This window comes from Papaver somniferum, unplaced genomic scaffold, assembly GCF_003573695.1.
Source record: "Papaver somniferum cultivar HN1 unplaced genomic scaffold, ASM357369v1 unplaced-scaffold_99, whole genome shotgun sequence".
Taxonomy (NCBI): Eukaryota; Viridiplantae; Streptophyta; class Magnoliopsida; order Ranunculales; family Papaveraceae; genus Papaver; species Papaver somniferum.
In genome coordinates, this window is record NW_020653081.1 from 654,827 (window position 1) to 671,373 (window position 16,547).

Genomic DNA, 16,547 nt, shown 5'->3' on the forward strand with positions numbered 1-16,547 from the left:
AGTAAGAGATATTTAAAAACTTACCATCATTACATTCTCTTGCAACTGTTGCAGATGTTACTATAAAATAATTTTCTTTCTTTGTTGAAGCCAAAGAAGCGCTAAAATTCCTCTTTGACTCCTTCTTCCTCTTGTGATGTTGATCCCACCATTCTGGATATCCGACCAGCTCGAAACAAACGCTTTTTGTATGTACAGTCTGATTACAGTGGGTACACTTGAGTGTCGGAATTGTCCACCTCTTTTGAATGTCTCTAAAATGACACTTTTTGATTGTATCAGTTCCGAGTTACCATAACAGTAGGGTTCAATTTCTTTCGATTCTTTAGCCATTGTTGTACGTCGAACAGATTCACGAAAAATAATTTCAATTCAGGAATAAGATCCTTTCTCAAGATTTCACCACAGATCTGCTCAAAATTTTCATCTAACATATCAAGAAAGACATACATTCTTAGCCGCTGAATTGATTTTCGGTATGCTCCAATATCATTTTTATTCTGCATAACCACTTTATGACAATGATCAAACTTTCCAAAGAATCCAGTTAGCTCTCAGTAATAAATAGAGAGTGCTCTACCATTTTTTTTTTTGCAGAAAACGCTCGTCGATTCAGAGTAAATACCTGCAGTTCATCATTTTCATCATAAAAGGCTTTAGATAGTGCTTCCCAAATATCTCGAACAATAGGTAATCGAATATATCTCTTCATGATTTCTGGTGCATGGATATCAACAACCATCTCTTGACTTTTTGATTATCTTTGTACCACTTTTCATATCTCTTGTCTTCTTCAGTAGTTTTTTTTGTCTTGCCTAGAATAAGAGAACTTTTTTTCTTTCTCAGCGTTGTGTATCTCCATGACGTGTGACCACAAATCATAGTTGGTTTCATCAAGAATGATTCCTGCCTTGAATGTTGTACCTTCAGATTGAACAATAATGAGGGTAGATTTGTTAGATGTTTCCATCTTCCCATTGAGTTTTAGTTTGCCAGATGATTTTCATATAGCTCGTGATTCAAGAATCCTAGCTCAGATACCAACTTCAAAGATAAAAATATAGAAGAATCTCTTATTTTAGATTACTCAATTGGTTAAACATATAGAGCTCAATATTCTCAATATAAAAAAAGACCTATAAATTAGGAAACAATATATTGTAAATAAGGTGAGAAGGTATTGAAAGATCCACTAGTACTCTCCGACAAGATATTGAAAGCGTGAAGTGGAGGGTGAAGCGTTTTTCATTTTTAGGAAGCGATGCGTATGTCGAAGCGTGAAGCCTCGCTTCATGGTTGATGTTTGAAGCGGATATTTTCTTATAAATAAGTTAGTCGTAACTAGTAATTATAAATTTATTAGGAAGATAATATCTATATAAATTTTATATAAGTCTAATTTTTATCAAAACAAAGCGTGTGTACACCAGTTCAACCTACTCTAGACGAACGGAGCAAAATGCTGAAATTTGAAACGAAGCGTGCGCTTTTAAAAACCATGCTCTCCGAATTCAGCTGGCAAGAACATCCAGTGTAGGGATGGCTGCCATTCGGCTTCCATTAGAACCTTTAGTATCTCCCCCGCAACTACCTTGCTCCCTTCTGAAGATAAATGAACTCCATCCCTGACAAAAACGTACACACAGTATATACGCATAACTAAGGCATTCAAGTCTACTGCAAAGACAAACAGCTAGAACTAAGGAATTTGTGCATAAACGATTTAGTAATCTTACGTGAAGCTAGTATTCATCCAATCATCCGTCTTTTGAATTGCTGCCATTCGGCTTCCATTAGAACCTTTAGTATCTCCTTGCACAGATTTATACAAGCTTCCGAATATATCCGACAGTTCTCATTTGTTCGTACTAGTTCACTAAGGAGGAAACAATAGTTAGTATATGAAACATTTTACCAAGGAATAAGAAATTAACATAAAATGTAAGAACAGATATGATTGTACATCTTCCATTCACGAAAAAATTCATCGTTCATCGGCAGAGGACTAAGATATATAACGCCAGTTTTATCTGTAAGGCTCTGATAGGAAACAAAAAATTTTTTGTTAGGTTATGCTTGCATTATCGAAGAGTCTATTTCATTGGCATCATTCGTATGACATTGCATTACCTTAAGATGAATAGCAATCTTTCGTATGTTCTCAATGTATTCTGATAGTGGGACATGAGGGCCTAAGCCAGATGGATGAGGCGCAACTGAATCATAACCCCCAAAATATACTATAACCAAAGAAGGTTGCACAGCTGCATCCTAAAAAATTTAGATGGAGCAGTCAAATGGGCGTCAAACTAAAAACAAAAACTGGTTCGGTAAAATTCTTAAGTTTAAGAATTTCGATCCTCATAAGTGGTTGTGATACAAACCAAACCAAAACTCATGCCATACCTTGGGGAATTCTTGATGAACAACTTCAAGAGCATGCCTTGAGTTCCAACCACTATATCCACGCAACACAATATCTGCCTAAATACATAATTTCGGCCGATAAAGAAGCGAGTCAGTGACGGTAGTTGCTACTACAACAATCAATTTCTCTATACAATTTTGGGGATTGACATACAGATCTTAATGAAGTCCCAAAAAGAAAAAAGAAAAAAAGGACATACAGATCTTAAGAAGAAAGTGTACCGAGCGCGAGTAAATGTCAGCAAGAATAGCACCCCATCCGCCATCTCTGTAACTAAATTGAACAATTGAGAATCCAAAGAGCACAAACTGTGGCCTTTCTGTTCCTACCATCTCTCTCTCTAACGTTGTTTCTCTAAGCTCTGCAAAGAGAAAGAAAAAAGAGAAAAAGAAAAAAGTCTGTAGAGACGGGGTCGTTGCAATCCGGCACTCTAATGCTGAAGCCTATTTTATTGCCAAGATTTATTATTTAATTCATGACCAACATAGTGGTACAGCCTATGTTGGAAAGAAGAATAACCGTTATGCCAATGCTGACTTTCCTAAACTCAGGCTATAACTAAAATCTGAATTTTAGTCATTCAACTTCAGCCTCTTGATAACTTCTGTTATTAATTGAAAATTAATACTTCAAGCGACTTGTGTCATTTTTGAACTAGATTAAATAAAAGCTTGACATTTCATCTAGAACCTAATTAATCCACTGGAATATTGAATCACAATTTGTATGTATCACAAGGTAATTGAAGGGATTCGGATTGAATCACGAGGGAAACAGTCACCACAACCGATGGCTTGGGGAAACTTATTGTTACAAGGAAATACAAATAAAGGTACAGTTATACATTTTATTTTCGCCCATTCTGTTTCTCAAACTGGAATTAAACTCCAGCACCAGCTAAGCGACGTCTAGTTGCATTTGAAACGGATACCTGACCTAGCTTGTCAGCTTCACTAGTCACTAATCGTTCCTTCACAGGCGTATAATGTCGAAGCCATACACCAGTATAAACCTAGAGAGTAGAAGAACAATCAGATCTAAATACCCAAGTTTTCAGGCATAAAAATAACATGGAAGGAAAAGATGGTCCCAAGAATTAGCAGGATTTGCAATTTTGCAGCAACATGGAATTGTTAGGTTCTAATGGTAAACTATGAAACACATACAAATAGCACATGGTTCCCAAAACGATCCGGAAGACTAACCTGTGCCGGTCTCATGATCTTTGTATCAGGGTCATCTAGAGACTCCCGCCAATGGGATAAGTACCCAGCCATGCGAGGGATTGCAAACAGTACAGGAAAGAATTCCGTCGGGAATCCCATAGCCCTGATTAACAAACATTAATATCCAGATACGGGGTTATATATATGAAAGCGATCCACTAATAAGATAACAAAAAACAATATCCCCGGAACATACCTGTAAATCAAACCCGAGTAGAAATCCACATTGGGATAAAGTTTCCTCTTAACAAAATAATCATCTGAAAGTGCAGCCTTTTCCAATGCTACAGCTACCTGCAAGTAAGAACTTCAATAAGAAACCCTAATCTTTCAAAATAAAAATGCTCTTTGGCTAAAAATGAAGCAGAGTAACAATGTACTGATAATCTAAGCAGATTATATGTGCTTACAGGAAGATTGTGTTTCTTAACAGTTGCACCAAAGTTTGTCAGTCAACAAAATTCGAACTTTTCGGGCTGATATTTCGAAATTTAACTTTCCTCCGCTAACGGTTAACACTAATAATTAGTAATCACACACTCAACCTAAACAAAGAACTCAAAACATGTCTCAACTCCCAACTACAATTTGCAATAAAGTATAAAACAAATTTAGAGAGAAAAAAGAATTACCTCAATGAGCGGATCTCTTCCAACAATAGAAAAGACTTCCTCTGCCAGTGTTCTTATGACTTTAGCACGAGGGTCATAGTTCTTGTATACACGATGACCAAACCCTGACATCTTGCGCTTTCTGCATAAGACAAGAATATATACAAATAATTAGCATTATTCCTCTCTCATCATATAAGGAAAAGAAGAAGCAAGCACGTTATACCACACCACACCTGCTTTTCACATCTTCAATGAAGCTGGGAATGTTCTCGACTGTTCCAATCTCATTTAACATCTTAAGAACCGCCTGTTATGATAAATTTTGAAACTGAGTAATGTATAACAACTATGTTTTTCAATGTGATATAGGTGAAAACAACCGTAATGTTGAGTATATATGCTTTTTCTATCTCGAATACTGAAGCACCAAATCTGAGTAAACTGTCACCTTAAACCTTTGAAGAAAGTAAAATCTCAGCTCCATATATGATGTAGTAATTGGCAAAGAAAAAAAAAGAGGAAAGACGGACGAACCTCATTTGCTCCACCATGAAGAGGGCCATATAAAGCTCCAACAGCACCAGCTAGAGCTGTGTAAACATCCACGCCACTGCAAATGAAAAGTTAGGTGAAACTTTTCAGCACCATTCCTTAAAAATAAACTATATCTTCTTGCAAAATATAAATGAAAGACAGTTTTAGTTAGACTTAGCCAAATAGTTGAGATTACCAGAAGAAACTAGATAATGGATTGGAAAAAAAAATGACTGAGAAACAGATAATGAATCAAGAAATATAGATATGACTCAGTTTTTTATCATCATGAAACAAAATCACTTCACTTTTTTAATACAATATCACAAAGGACAAAAGAGAAACATAACGGATCAGCAGGGACGGAGCCAGAAATCTTTCACAAGGGGGGCTAATTTACAAAACATATATTTTAGGGGGGCTTATTAAGGGATTTTTCTTCCAAATAACTAGAACATCAAGGGATCTTTAATGAATTAACAAAAAACAGGGGGGGGGGACCCTAAGATGCACTTAACTCCGTCCCTGTGGATCAGCATCAACCTAGGTATAGTTTGTACATGTTAGCAAATGCACGAGACTCTGATACCAATTACCAAACATGAAAAAAATGCAGAAACGGTGGGGGTGAACCAAGATCAACTCTTACAGAGCGAAAAATGCTAAGTATGCACCTTTACATTCTCATTAACTTCATTTAGAGAATGCAATACAGCCATTCCAGGGCTTACATAGTTTTCTTCCTCTTTTCTCTTTTTCTCCATTTTAATAAGCTCTGCAGCCACATCATATGAAAAAATATCTGAAAAGTTTAAATTTGCATACCTAGATGCGAGATGCCGGGCAGCAGCAGTGGAGCAATTCATTTCATGTTCTGCATGGAGTATGAAGAGCACATCTATAACACGAGCTAGTCGTGGATTGGGCTTGTAGGCCCTGTTGCCTCTGCAATTTATATGGGAAAAAGTTTAATACACTGAAAGGAGGTCATAATCCCCACATGAAGCTAGATTTGCTTTGTCTTAGAAACTTTTAGGAACAACAAAAGCTATGCTGAACAAAGACCACGTAAGCATCAGAAATATACTTGGAAGTCCTTGTATGGATATCTATAAGTTACTATCAAATCTGTCATTCCAAGTTTCCGACCACAGAAATGATTTTCTAACACATAGTAGAAGCAAGACAGAAGAAACAACTTACAATGAATCCAGCATGTACAAGAAGTTCTCCGAATAAGAAAGGTTGCTGGAAGGAAGAACAGGTGGCCTACCGGCCATCCTTAAATAAGCTGCGGCAGCAATAGTCGGTGCCTATATGTTCCATATGACCTTTTAACATTAGTTAGGTACCCGGAAGTACAAATTGAACCAAGTAAAAGTAATGTTGCAGTAACAACCAAAACTTGCGGTTTTACACGCTTATTAGGCAGAAGATAAAATAAAATATGACAAAAGGTAGAGAGCGTAAAGAACAAAACAAACATACCTTTCCAAGTATACGTGCAATTTGCTTATCCCTCACTTGTTTTGAATTGTAGAGATCTTGACCCTGCATTACAAAGAAATGTTTTAACATCTTGGAAATCCATAGCATTCCACAGCCTTTATATATTTTTCTGGCAACACTCAACTAATGGCTCAGATTTAAACCAGCTGTACAAATGTGCATAGTCTGAACACTTCTTGGTCATAGCTTATATTACAGTCCCTAAAGGTTTTCTCATCCTACTGTTCAGCTCATACAGAATACACGATGTTACATCAGAACTATTTGTCGCGTCACTGTGATTTAGCCAAAGAAACACTAGCTGGTTGAAATTCCTAGAAAAAGGGTGATACTGTGTGTTGTAATAACAAACATAAAAACATACCAACTTACCCTAAGAGCAGGATTTGCATCAGGGTGAAAGACAGACAGAGCGCTCATTGCACTGCATAACACTCCCATTGGGTGTGCATCATGAGGCATTGCCTGTATGATATCCTGCAAACATTAACCACAAAGAAACAATGTTTAGTGAGGAAATCTCTGCTTAAATCACCACAGCGACGAGTTCCTCCAAAGGTAGAACTATCTCATAATATTCATGTGAAGTAGGCCAAAAGAGTCAGTATTGTACCAGAATTCCCTGCGGAACGGCTGAATGTTGAGAAACTGCAAATTCCCAATCTGCCAATTGGTTTCGAGCTGGCAAATTTCCATACACTGACAATGCACATAAACCAGTTAAATGCTGGTATCAATCAAAACAAATATATCCTGTAATAGAGATTAGATGATTATGGTTACTCGACAAGGTAGGATAACGCATCGACATATAAGACTTGGATGGTGCACACATATGACAAAGGATTACACCTAGAAGCCTAGCAAGACGAAACAAAATAAAATGTTTACAAAAAAACTTACTTAAGAGATATGCGACTTCCAGAAACGAACTACTCTCAGCCAATTCTTCAATTGGGTACCCTCTGTATCTAAGAATTCCCTCATCTCCATCAATATAACAAATCGAAGACCTGACAGGTGCCGTGTTGAGATATCCCGGATCATAGAGTTTAAGCCCTTTGTCAAACCTCCCAGTCGTTATCTATACAAAACAGAAAGAGAACAAAATTGTGATCCCAAAAACCACAATAATCACCCACAAATTGAAGAAACCCTAAATTAAGATTCAAAATGATCAGAACTAGACCTTCTTCAAATCTGTAGCTTTGATAGTCCCATCTTCAGAAACTTGAACTTGATATTTCTTACCAGATCGTTCATCAATGATTGTTAATGAACCTTTTAAATCCCCAGGAGGTGGAACCATATGTTGAGATGAAACACATGATGTTTCAAGAGAGTGTTGTTGAAATTGTGTTGTTGTTTCAGTAATCAAATGAGCTGATAAAACACCTAATCTTGCCCTTGCCACCATTGATGACGGATCAAATCTCTCCATTCGATCAGACCTAATTTCTCAATCGCAGTATGAAAATGAAAATTGTTTATAAAATTAATGTTTCCGGGTTTTAATGAAATCGAAATTCTTACATGGGTGGTGGGATAAGGTGGTTTATTCAAGAAAAAAATGATCAGAGAAATAACTCGAACTGAGTTGTAATTCAACGGTTAACTTTATTGAAATTTATCAACCTACGGTTTTGAAAATTGTTGTGTATTTTAATATGGTGTGCAGTATTGTATGTGATAATAATGAAGGTTGCTTTTCCTAGGAAGTTTAAACGTGTAAGATGAAGATGATGATGATGTTTATCGGGAGCCAGGTGGTGGTGTCCACCTGTAATGGAGAAGGTGGAGTAGTCAGCCTTATTGTTAAGACTGTTGGATTTTCTTAGAAACGAGCACTGATAAGATTGGACGGTGTGCACTTGAGGATTAGTTTCTTAGGTGGGGTCCGAGTTGATGGGCCGGTATTTGTATTTTGCATGGAGTTTTGACATTTCTTGGAACGCTAAAAATTTGTTACGCGTAGAGAGGGATCGTGCTGACGTTGACTTTGAATTTGAACCTGACCCGAGACTCAAGAGTATGCGGCGATATGCATCGAGGCTCGGGGCGGTTATAGGCCCTGGGCTACTTGAGAATCAACTTGCACATTACATACACGATGACATTTCAAATTCCTGCTTCATCGACCATCAAAGCATGAGGATTCTCTCACTCTCTCTCACCCACTAAACAGGAGCAAAAAATGACTCTTACCCAAAATCATAACCTGCTCAGATCTGATCCGTGTTGGGCTGGAACTGCGTGGAATTTTCATCTCTTTTACTTGTTTTTGTTATAGCTAGTGTATTTATATTTATCTCTTATCATTTGATAAGTTTTATGCATCTTTATGGTGGTTTTTTCTACTCTACTAGAGAGGTTTATTTCGACTTTAATGGTCGTTCTAGGTTACTATGGGTGTTAAAATCACTTGAGATGCATTCCAACGACGAGATATTCATCATCTTTGCCTTCGGTGACAGAATCTTCATCCTTAGATTATCCAGCGACGGAATCTTCGTCAATCATATTCTTGACGACGGAATTTTCATCACAAGTATTAAGAGATTTGAGCAAATCACTCCAACTTTAGGAGCATTTCTTTATGAAGAAGAAAAACACACAAGAAAAACCATTATTCCACCGATTTAATCAGTTCTTATTCATGCTTGTATTCGTCATGTTTCGTTAATCATTCTCTTTCTCTTGTCGAATTTTTCGGTATTGTACTTGTATGGCATGTTCTTGTTACTTTGAATTCTCTAATTTTCCATTTTAAACCCAATGTAACCTTGAATTTCCATTAATGATAAGGTTCCTTTGTTATCAAAAAAAAAACCCATCAAAGCATGAGAGGGCCCTAACACTTTTAAATCCGGACTAAATTGGGACCTACACCATTTAATTGGGGCCTGCTACTAGATGACAAAAAATGTCATTAGAAATAACCTTCACACCACCCCTTATCCAACAATTACCTAAGTACCTATTTTACCCCTGATTAATTAGCATTAATTAATCGTATTAGGTGTTAATTATGTTTTGGATGTGAGATCAACTAATGTTAAAGAGTTCTTCATAACATCAAACAACTTAATTTTTTTGATTTTTTTTTACATAAACAGTACCCAAATTGGTTTACGTTCATTCAATTGTAAACCGATTCTGAGTTGGTGTTTCCAAAATTAACAGAGGACCTCCATACTTGGTTGACTTTGGCATACATATAATCCGACTGCCAAAATCGGGGTTTTATGTGACATATATAAACTGATTGTTGTCTTTCGTAAGAATTTTTTTTTCATTCATTTCATTATTGTAGGATGCATTTAGCACATGCATCAAGCCTTTAAACCCCTAGGCGACCCTAGTGGACGATTTATAGTCTCGTGAGGGTTTACATAGAGATCTACCCAAAAAACCTACACAAAAATTCTAAAAAAAAATCTTCGTCAGAGGAATCCCAGTCTGATTCACTCCATTTGGATACCATGAAGTGATAGCTTGCATCGAATGTGAATGCTTCCCCCTTTTCCTCCAAGTAGCGCACTTTTACGACTTCATGCTACAAAAACACAACATATACTTACTTTGTTAGTGGTGTTTAGTAGGAAGATCAAACAACTTGGATTACGTAAAATAAACCACAAAAATACTTACAAATTGTTCAATGGAGTTGGCTAGCGTTCAAAATCCGTTTTTGGATAGCTAAAAAAGCAAGTATCGCATTTTCGATGACTATGTGCCTAACATGGACTTGTTGAACACTTCTTCCATTAGGACTCCCAAACTCTTGCCTATATTTGTTGTATACCTTTGCACAAAAGGTTACGACATCCACCCTTACGGAGGACTGATTTCTAACTTGAGTTTCCGTGTACCATGCTTTGTTGATTGATAGATCTTCATTTGAATCAAATGATGCCATTTTTTGTATGTGGAGGTATGAAATGAGTAGTTGTGGAGTATATGGAGTGAAAGGGAATAGAATGAGCAATTTTGGGCCAAATGGGGTCCAAAGATGAGGTCTCTATATATAGAAAAAGTCCCTAACGACTTTTTTTTTTTTGAAAAAAGTGAAATAATTTGAGATAATTGGTCTTCTCGAAGGTCTGTAAAATCCGATTGTATTTTTATGCCACCAGGAATCGGTCTTTCATGTGACCAACATAAATCGATTAAAAACATGTAAACAAATTGAATTTTCACTAACACTAGTCGGTTTATATAGATGTATATGTGATCCGATTGTAGCTTGAAAAACATACAGGAAAAACAACATTTCTAATGCATGAAAAATCGGATTATACTTACCCCACATATAAACCGATTCCTTTATGGAACCTAAACAATCGGTTTATGTTGACATATCGAGTAGCCCGATTGTTGGCATGTGTTCATGCAACATAATTGTTGAGCATGCATAAACTTGTTTGATACATATAATTATAATTAAAACTTTAAGTGCATTAAGTTCAACACCATGATCATCCAAATATAAACCTTAACCATCCCAAAAGAGTGTTAAAAACTTTAAAAAACCAAAAGTCTTATAAACTTAAACTTTTAATATCTAAAACTTAAACTTAAAAACTTAAAGAGCAGGAGCATCAGCATCAGCAGAGCAACACCACCGGGAGCATTTGCAGCAGCAGCATTAGGAGCACCAGCACCACCATCAACACCAGCAGCTTTTGCTTCAGCCATGGCTTGAGCTTCAGCCATTTCTTCCCACATACCTTCCAAATATCCATGGTGATCCCTCTCAGCTGAAATCATGTCTCTCCTTCTCCTAGTGAACCTCATGACCTCATAAAGCTCTTCCAGTGCAAGCTTGTCTATCAGTGCGAAGGCTTGTTCAAGATGGGTCTCACGCCCAAAAGCAAACTTATAGATCCTTCTTTCTGGCACTGGTTCTGGTGCCCTAAGAATATCCTCCAAGGTGAGCTCTCGAGTGTAAAACGCTAGGTTTCCGAAGTCCATATCTACATAAAAAAAAATCAAGTTAACAATCGGTACATAACTAAACATATGTAATCGGATTCTCAACAATAAAACACACAGGAATGTCAAACATAAAAAATCGGTTTATGTGATACGTATATAAAAACCGATTATGGAAAGGAATCTGAAGAGACTATCTTAATCGCCAAATTAACAAGCATATAAAACCCGATTATGAGATCGCATAGTTAAAAAAAAAAAAATGTATCCAGAATCGAATTATTCTAAAGCATTTATAAACTGATTCTGGTGATGTATTTTCATATTTCGTTTCTAAACCTAGAATATGTTGATGATAATCGTCATATAAACTGATTACTGTGCATGCTCTTCATGAACGAAGAAGAAAACCCAGAATCGGTTTATTCGATATGTCCATATAAACCAATTCTGTGTGTAATCAGAGATTTTGATTTTCGAAAATCGAAGATTTAAACATGTAAATCAATGAAGTAATGCGAATCATAGAATGGGTTGATGGAGATTTACCTTTTTCTTGGTTAGACCGAAGATCGTTGGAGAAGAGGATCAGGAAAAAAAAATCGATTAGGATTTTGAGAATTTGGAAAGATTATGGTGAAAATAGAAAGTTTTTTAGGTTTATATTTTTTATGGTTTTGGATTTACTGAAAATGGAAAGATTAGTATTTATATGAGATTGTTTTAGGAATTAATGTGGGGGTAAATTAGTATTTTTGAGAAGTTTGGTACCACATAGCAATTTGGTGGAGTGAGAAGGGAAATTTGATAGGCCCCAATTTAGCCAGGTTTTAAATTCACTCTATTTAGTAAGATTATTTTTTTTGAAGCATGTATATTATATAAAAAAGGAACTAAATTGTTATTACACGTGGGAATGTCATTCCCATAGAGTCACTTAGGAGGATCTGGTTAAGAAAAGGTGGGTTTGCTTGGTCACATATTGTGGTTGAGTAGTTTCCAGCTTGGATACCGTCTGCTGATTGTGCTGGATAGTGCAGCACGGAATTTGTCGCATTCTTTTTTTAATTTCTGCAATATACCAAGGTGCTTCCATCGGGGTTTTAATGTAGCGCATGAGATTCTCCGAGTCCGTCTCAAATAACACTTTAGTCCATTGTCTTTCCGTCGCGGTTCTGGTTGCTATCACGGTTGCCCATGTATCTGTTGTTAGCGCATTAGTTAATCCTAGAGGTTGTGCAAGAGCCATCACAGTTTGTGCTTCAAATCCCTGCAAATGAAACCTTCTCCTGCCATACCTGCATGGCCCCTAGCCTCCCCATCAGTTTTATTTTAAACCAATCTGGTGCTGGAGTGGACCAGCCTACTTAGATGGTTGTTGTTGTCCTGGGAGAACTGGTGGCGAAATCTTTTTTTCCCATTCAAGTTCATGTTGTTGTGCTAAAGATCGCGCCATGATGTCTTCATTAGTAGATTGTGTTTGTTTGAACACCAGTTCATTTCTGGTCGTCCATATTGACCAAAGTAGAAAACAGAAAGATGTAATAAAAGAGACAGGTCCAGGTGCTTGCAGTAGATGTTATATGGTTGTTTGAGGATTTAAGGGAATTGGTTGGTTGTTACCTTGGGTTTGGTTTCTTGATAAGCGGTTGGAAAGGCTAGTCCAAGCAGCCATTGCCACCGGACATTGAATAAACATGTGTTCAGGTGTTTCTAGTTCGAAGTTACATCGGGGGAAAAGATTGGAGATGGTGAGGTTGATGTGATGTAACTGTTTGTACCATACTAAAACGGTATGAATAGTGGTTTATTATTTAAGCCCAATTTGTTTATCGTGGAAACATAACTGGCTTATTTGGGAAGCCCAGTTGGATTATTATTGAAGCACGTTTTGTTTATTGCGGAAACATAACTGGCTTATTTGGGAATCCCAACTGACTTATTATTGAAGCCCATTTTGTTTATTGCGAAAACATAACTGGCTTATTTGGGAAGCCCAGTTGGCTTATTATTGAAGCTCATTTTGTTTATTATGGAAACACAACTTGCTTATTTGGGAAGCCAGTTTGGCTTATTATTGAAGCCCATTTTGTTTATTGCGGAAACATAACTGGCTTATTTGGGAAGCCCAGTTGGCTTATTATTGAAGCTCATTTCGTATATCATAGAAACACAACTGGCTTACTTGGGAGCCTAGTTGGCTTATTATTGAAGCCCATTTCGTTTATTGTACAAACACAACTAGCTTATTTGGGGAGCCCAGTTGGATTATTATTGAAGCCCATTTCGTTTATTATAGAAACACAATTGGCTTATTTGGGAGCCCAGTTGGCTTATTATTGAAGCCCATTTCGTTTATTATAGAAACACAAGTGGCTTATTTTGGAAGCCCAGTTGGCTTATTATTGAAGCTCATTTGGTTTATTATGGAAACCATTTTTGCTTATTATGAAAGCTCAAAGACCCAAGGACTGGCTCTTAGAATCCATGAATCGGTCCACCAACCCAAATTATCCTTTCTCTAGGAAAAGGGTTTTAATTTGGATATTTAAAGATGAATATTGGCTTTGGAATTATCTAGGATAATTATGGTTATATTAAATCCTAACAAAAAGAGGATAATATTACCATGAGATAATTATCTTGTGTAGTTATAGTTAATATTTAAGATAATTATAGAAATCTTACCAGAAAGAGGATAATTATCTTTAGTTTTAATTATTATTTAAGATAATAATTAAGGTAAATGCTAAACCTAACAGAATGTTAGTTTAGATTTTATAATTATTTAAGATAATTATAATTCATATGAGAGAGGATAATTATTATTCAAGATAATAATTAAGGATAAATAAGGATTATGATATTTGTTTAAGGTTTAACAAATTTTATCATGAATCTAATTGTTTTCTTGGATTTATACAGGTAAGGGAAGTTATTAAGATAACTATGAAAACCCTAAAGCTAGACCTACTTTCTGTCTAAAAATAGAGGGTAAATCTTAACTCAAAATGTACAAATTTTCTAATCCTTTTCCATACAATATACCTGGGAAGAAACTCTCTCTGACTTTAGCATCAGAGTGTTTTTTTGCAAGTACCCCCACCATTCAATATCAATCACAATTTTATCAGCATCTTTGGAGGAATCAAATCAACAAAGGAGATTCAATCCATCTACATGCATCTCCAAGAGTGTTGGGATGAATATTTTTGCACCAACATCTTTTGGCACCCACCGTGGGGCTTACGAGCAAAAAGATCGTGCTTCCCAGCAAAAGAAGTTTTCTATTTTTCAAGCTATTTTGGAAGAGATGTTTCAGTAACAGATCTTGAAGTGTTGCAGAAGTCGCAGCAACAATTAAAAGAGGTGTTGCAGATCTGTCCAGAAACCGCAACAGTTAAAGAAGTGATACAATCTGTCCAGAAACAGCAACAGTTAACATGTATTGCAGATCTGTTCAGAAACAACAACTGTTAGAATTTTGTTGCAGATTTGTTCAAAAAAAGTTCTCGTGTTGCAGATCTATTCAGAAATAGCAACTTTTAATCTCGTGTTGCAGATTTGTTCAGAAACAGTTCTCGTATTGAAGATCTATTCAGAAACAACAACTTTTAATCTCGTGTTGCATATTTGTTCAGAAACACTTCTCGTGTTGCATATCTTTTCAGCAACAGGTAACGTGGTGTTACAGATCTGTCAAGAAAACAACAAGAGATTGTCGAACGTTACAGAGAACGTTGATACAAGACACTTTTCTGTTATAAAAGTTATGTTACAAAAAGCAGCAAAAGAAAGAAATCACATGGAGGCTTCACAAGTAGATCAATATGGACGGAATGGTAGTGCACTTACCGGAAATCCTCATGCTCAAGGTATTGCCAATCGAACAATACAGAGCGATGTGGTTCAGATTTACCAGGATGTAGTGGATACATCTGTTTCATCAACAACATCGGGTGATCGTTCTGTGAGGACCTGCCCTAGTCTCGGGAGAAACAATGTCTGGGTACATAGAACACCTCCTCTAACCAATAGCGAAAACCTCAATCGTCAGAGAGAAGTTCAAAACCAACACCCAAGTATTCAAGCTGCTCATCTTGATACAATTGCTAATAGAGGAGTACATTGTCCCCCACGAACTGTGCAAGTTAATCCACAAGTGACACCTATCGACTTGGCGCTGCGTGGGAGTTACCAAGAGTTGGAAAAGGAGAACGATAGACTTCAAATCGCATTGGAGAAAAGGAAGGATCTTGAAGAAGTAGTTGCTTCATATTCCGAGAGAAACATGTCAACCGTTACATGTGCCAAGGACGTGACAACACACACGAAAGGAATGAAGTTCTTGACGAGCAAGGGATCAGTCGAAATGATGGAAGAAGAATCGAAAGTGTCAGGAACGATCGTCAACGTAGTGATGGTCCACATAACAATGGTTATTATGATCGTTACGTAGCTGAGGATGATCGTTATCGCACGACTGATCAAGATAGGCGATCCGGGCCGAGCCATAGATGATAGACACATTTTTGTGTCTAATTTGATCTCAATACTATATATTGTTGGCACTCGATTTTGTACTAATTTTGGTGTTTTGTGTGTTTTTTAGGTATTTTTTGGAAATAAACATTTTTGGAAAAATCAGCTCGAAAAGTTGCCAGGGGCACCCTTGAAGGTCATTTGTTATTCGGACTCTCATCATTGGTTAAGGGGCACCTCATTTACTAAGGGGCACCTTCTTTACTATTTACACCCCAGGACAGCAACTGCTATTCGCACCCCAAGTTTGGTTAGGGGGCAGTCATCTTCTTCATTTGAATTTAGATTTTTGGCGGGAAAATATATTTTCTCTTTGGCAGATTTACCAATTGATTTTTGGGCGTGCTGGAGATCGATTCAATGGCTGGAATCTTTTGGAAAGATTTGATTGATATTAACAGAGTTAACATGCATGTTGGAATCAATCAAAATGGGTTGTACACGCTGTTTGATTCAAAACAGGAAATAATATTTTCATAAAACAAAGGAAGAGATACAGGGATTTTTTTGGTTGTATTCCGGGAAATATATATGCAGTAAAGGCAAGATATTGATTGTGGATTATACATTATTGATGGGGAGATATTTTGAAGCACTTTCCAGCGTAAAAATGATTCTCGTGAACTGGCAGGAGAAGAAAATATTGAAAATATTTTTTATAGTAAATAGGATGATTCTCGAGTTATTGTGAATGATTTCTTCCTCCTGTTGTGTATAAATAACATCTTGGGTTGGTAGAGAAGGGCTGTCGAGAGTTGG

The 16,547-nt window shown here is 36.7% G+C and overlaps 1 protein-coding gene and 1 pseudogene across 1 annotated transcript; both read right to left on the reverse strand.

Moving 5' to 3' along the window:
* Positions 1-1,413: 1,413 nt before the first annotated feature.
* On the reverse strand, positions 1,414-2,831 carry LOC113346252 (annotated as a pseudogene).
* Positions 2,832-3,087: 256 nt separating this feature from the next.
* LOC113346436 (citrate synthase, glyoxysomal-like) lies at positions 3,088-7,924 on the reverse strand. Its single transcript, XM_026589976.1, has 13 exons — positions 7,501-7,924; positions 7,215-7,395; positions 6,925-7,010; positions 6,684-6,788; positions 6,291-6,353; positions 6,006-6,115; positions 5,628-5,747; positions 4,803-4,878; positions 4,502-4,575; positions 4,287-4,407; positions 3,851-3,948; positions 3,634-3,757; positions 3,088-3,440 (listed from the first exon to the last, which is right to left on the reverse strand). The coding sequence occupies exons 1-13, from the start codon at positions 7,750-7,752 to the stop codon at positions 3,309-3,311; spliced, it is 1,542 nt and encodes a 513-aa protein (XP_026445761.1). The 5' UTR covers positions 7,753-7,924; the 3' UTR covers positions 3,088-3,308.
* Between the last annotated feature and the right edge of the window lie 8,623 nt (positions 7,925-16,547).

What these genes read in the sequence shown, in the direction of transcription:
- LOC113346436 (XM_026589976.1), bottom strand. Translation starts at nt 7,752, where the DNA reads ATGGAGAGATTTGATCCGTCATCAATGGTGGCAAGGGCAAGATTAGGT. An exon ending in TTCATGGTGGAGCAAATGAG is followed by an intron (nt 4,576 to 4,802) that starts GTTCGTCCGTCT and finishes TTATCATAACAG; the next exon opens with GCGGTTCTTAAGATGTTAAA. An exon ending in GAAGAGATCCGCTCATTGAG is followed by an intron (nt 3,949 to 4,286) that starts GTAATTCTTTTT and finishes TCTTACTTGCAG; the next exon opens with GTAGCTGTAGCATTGGAAAA.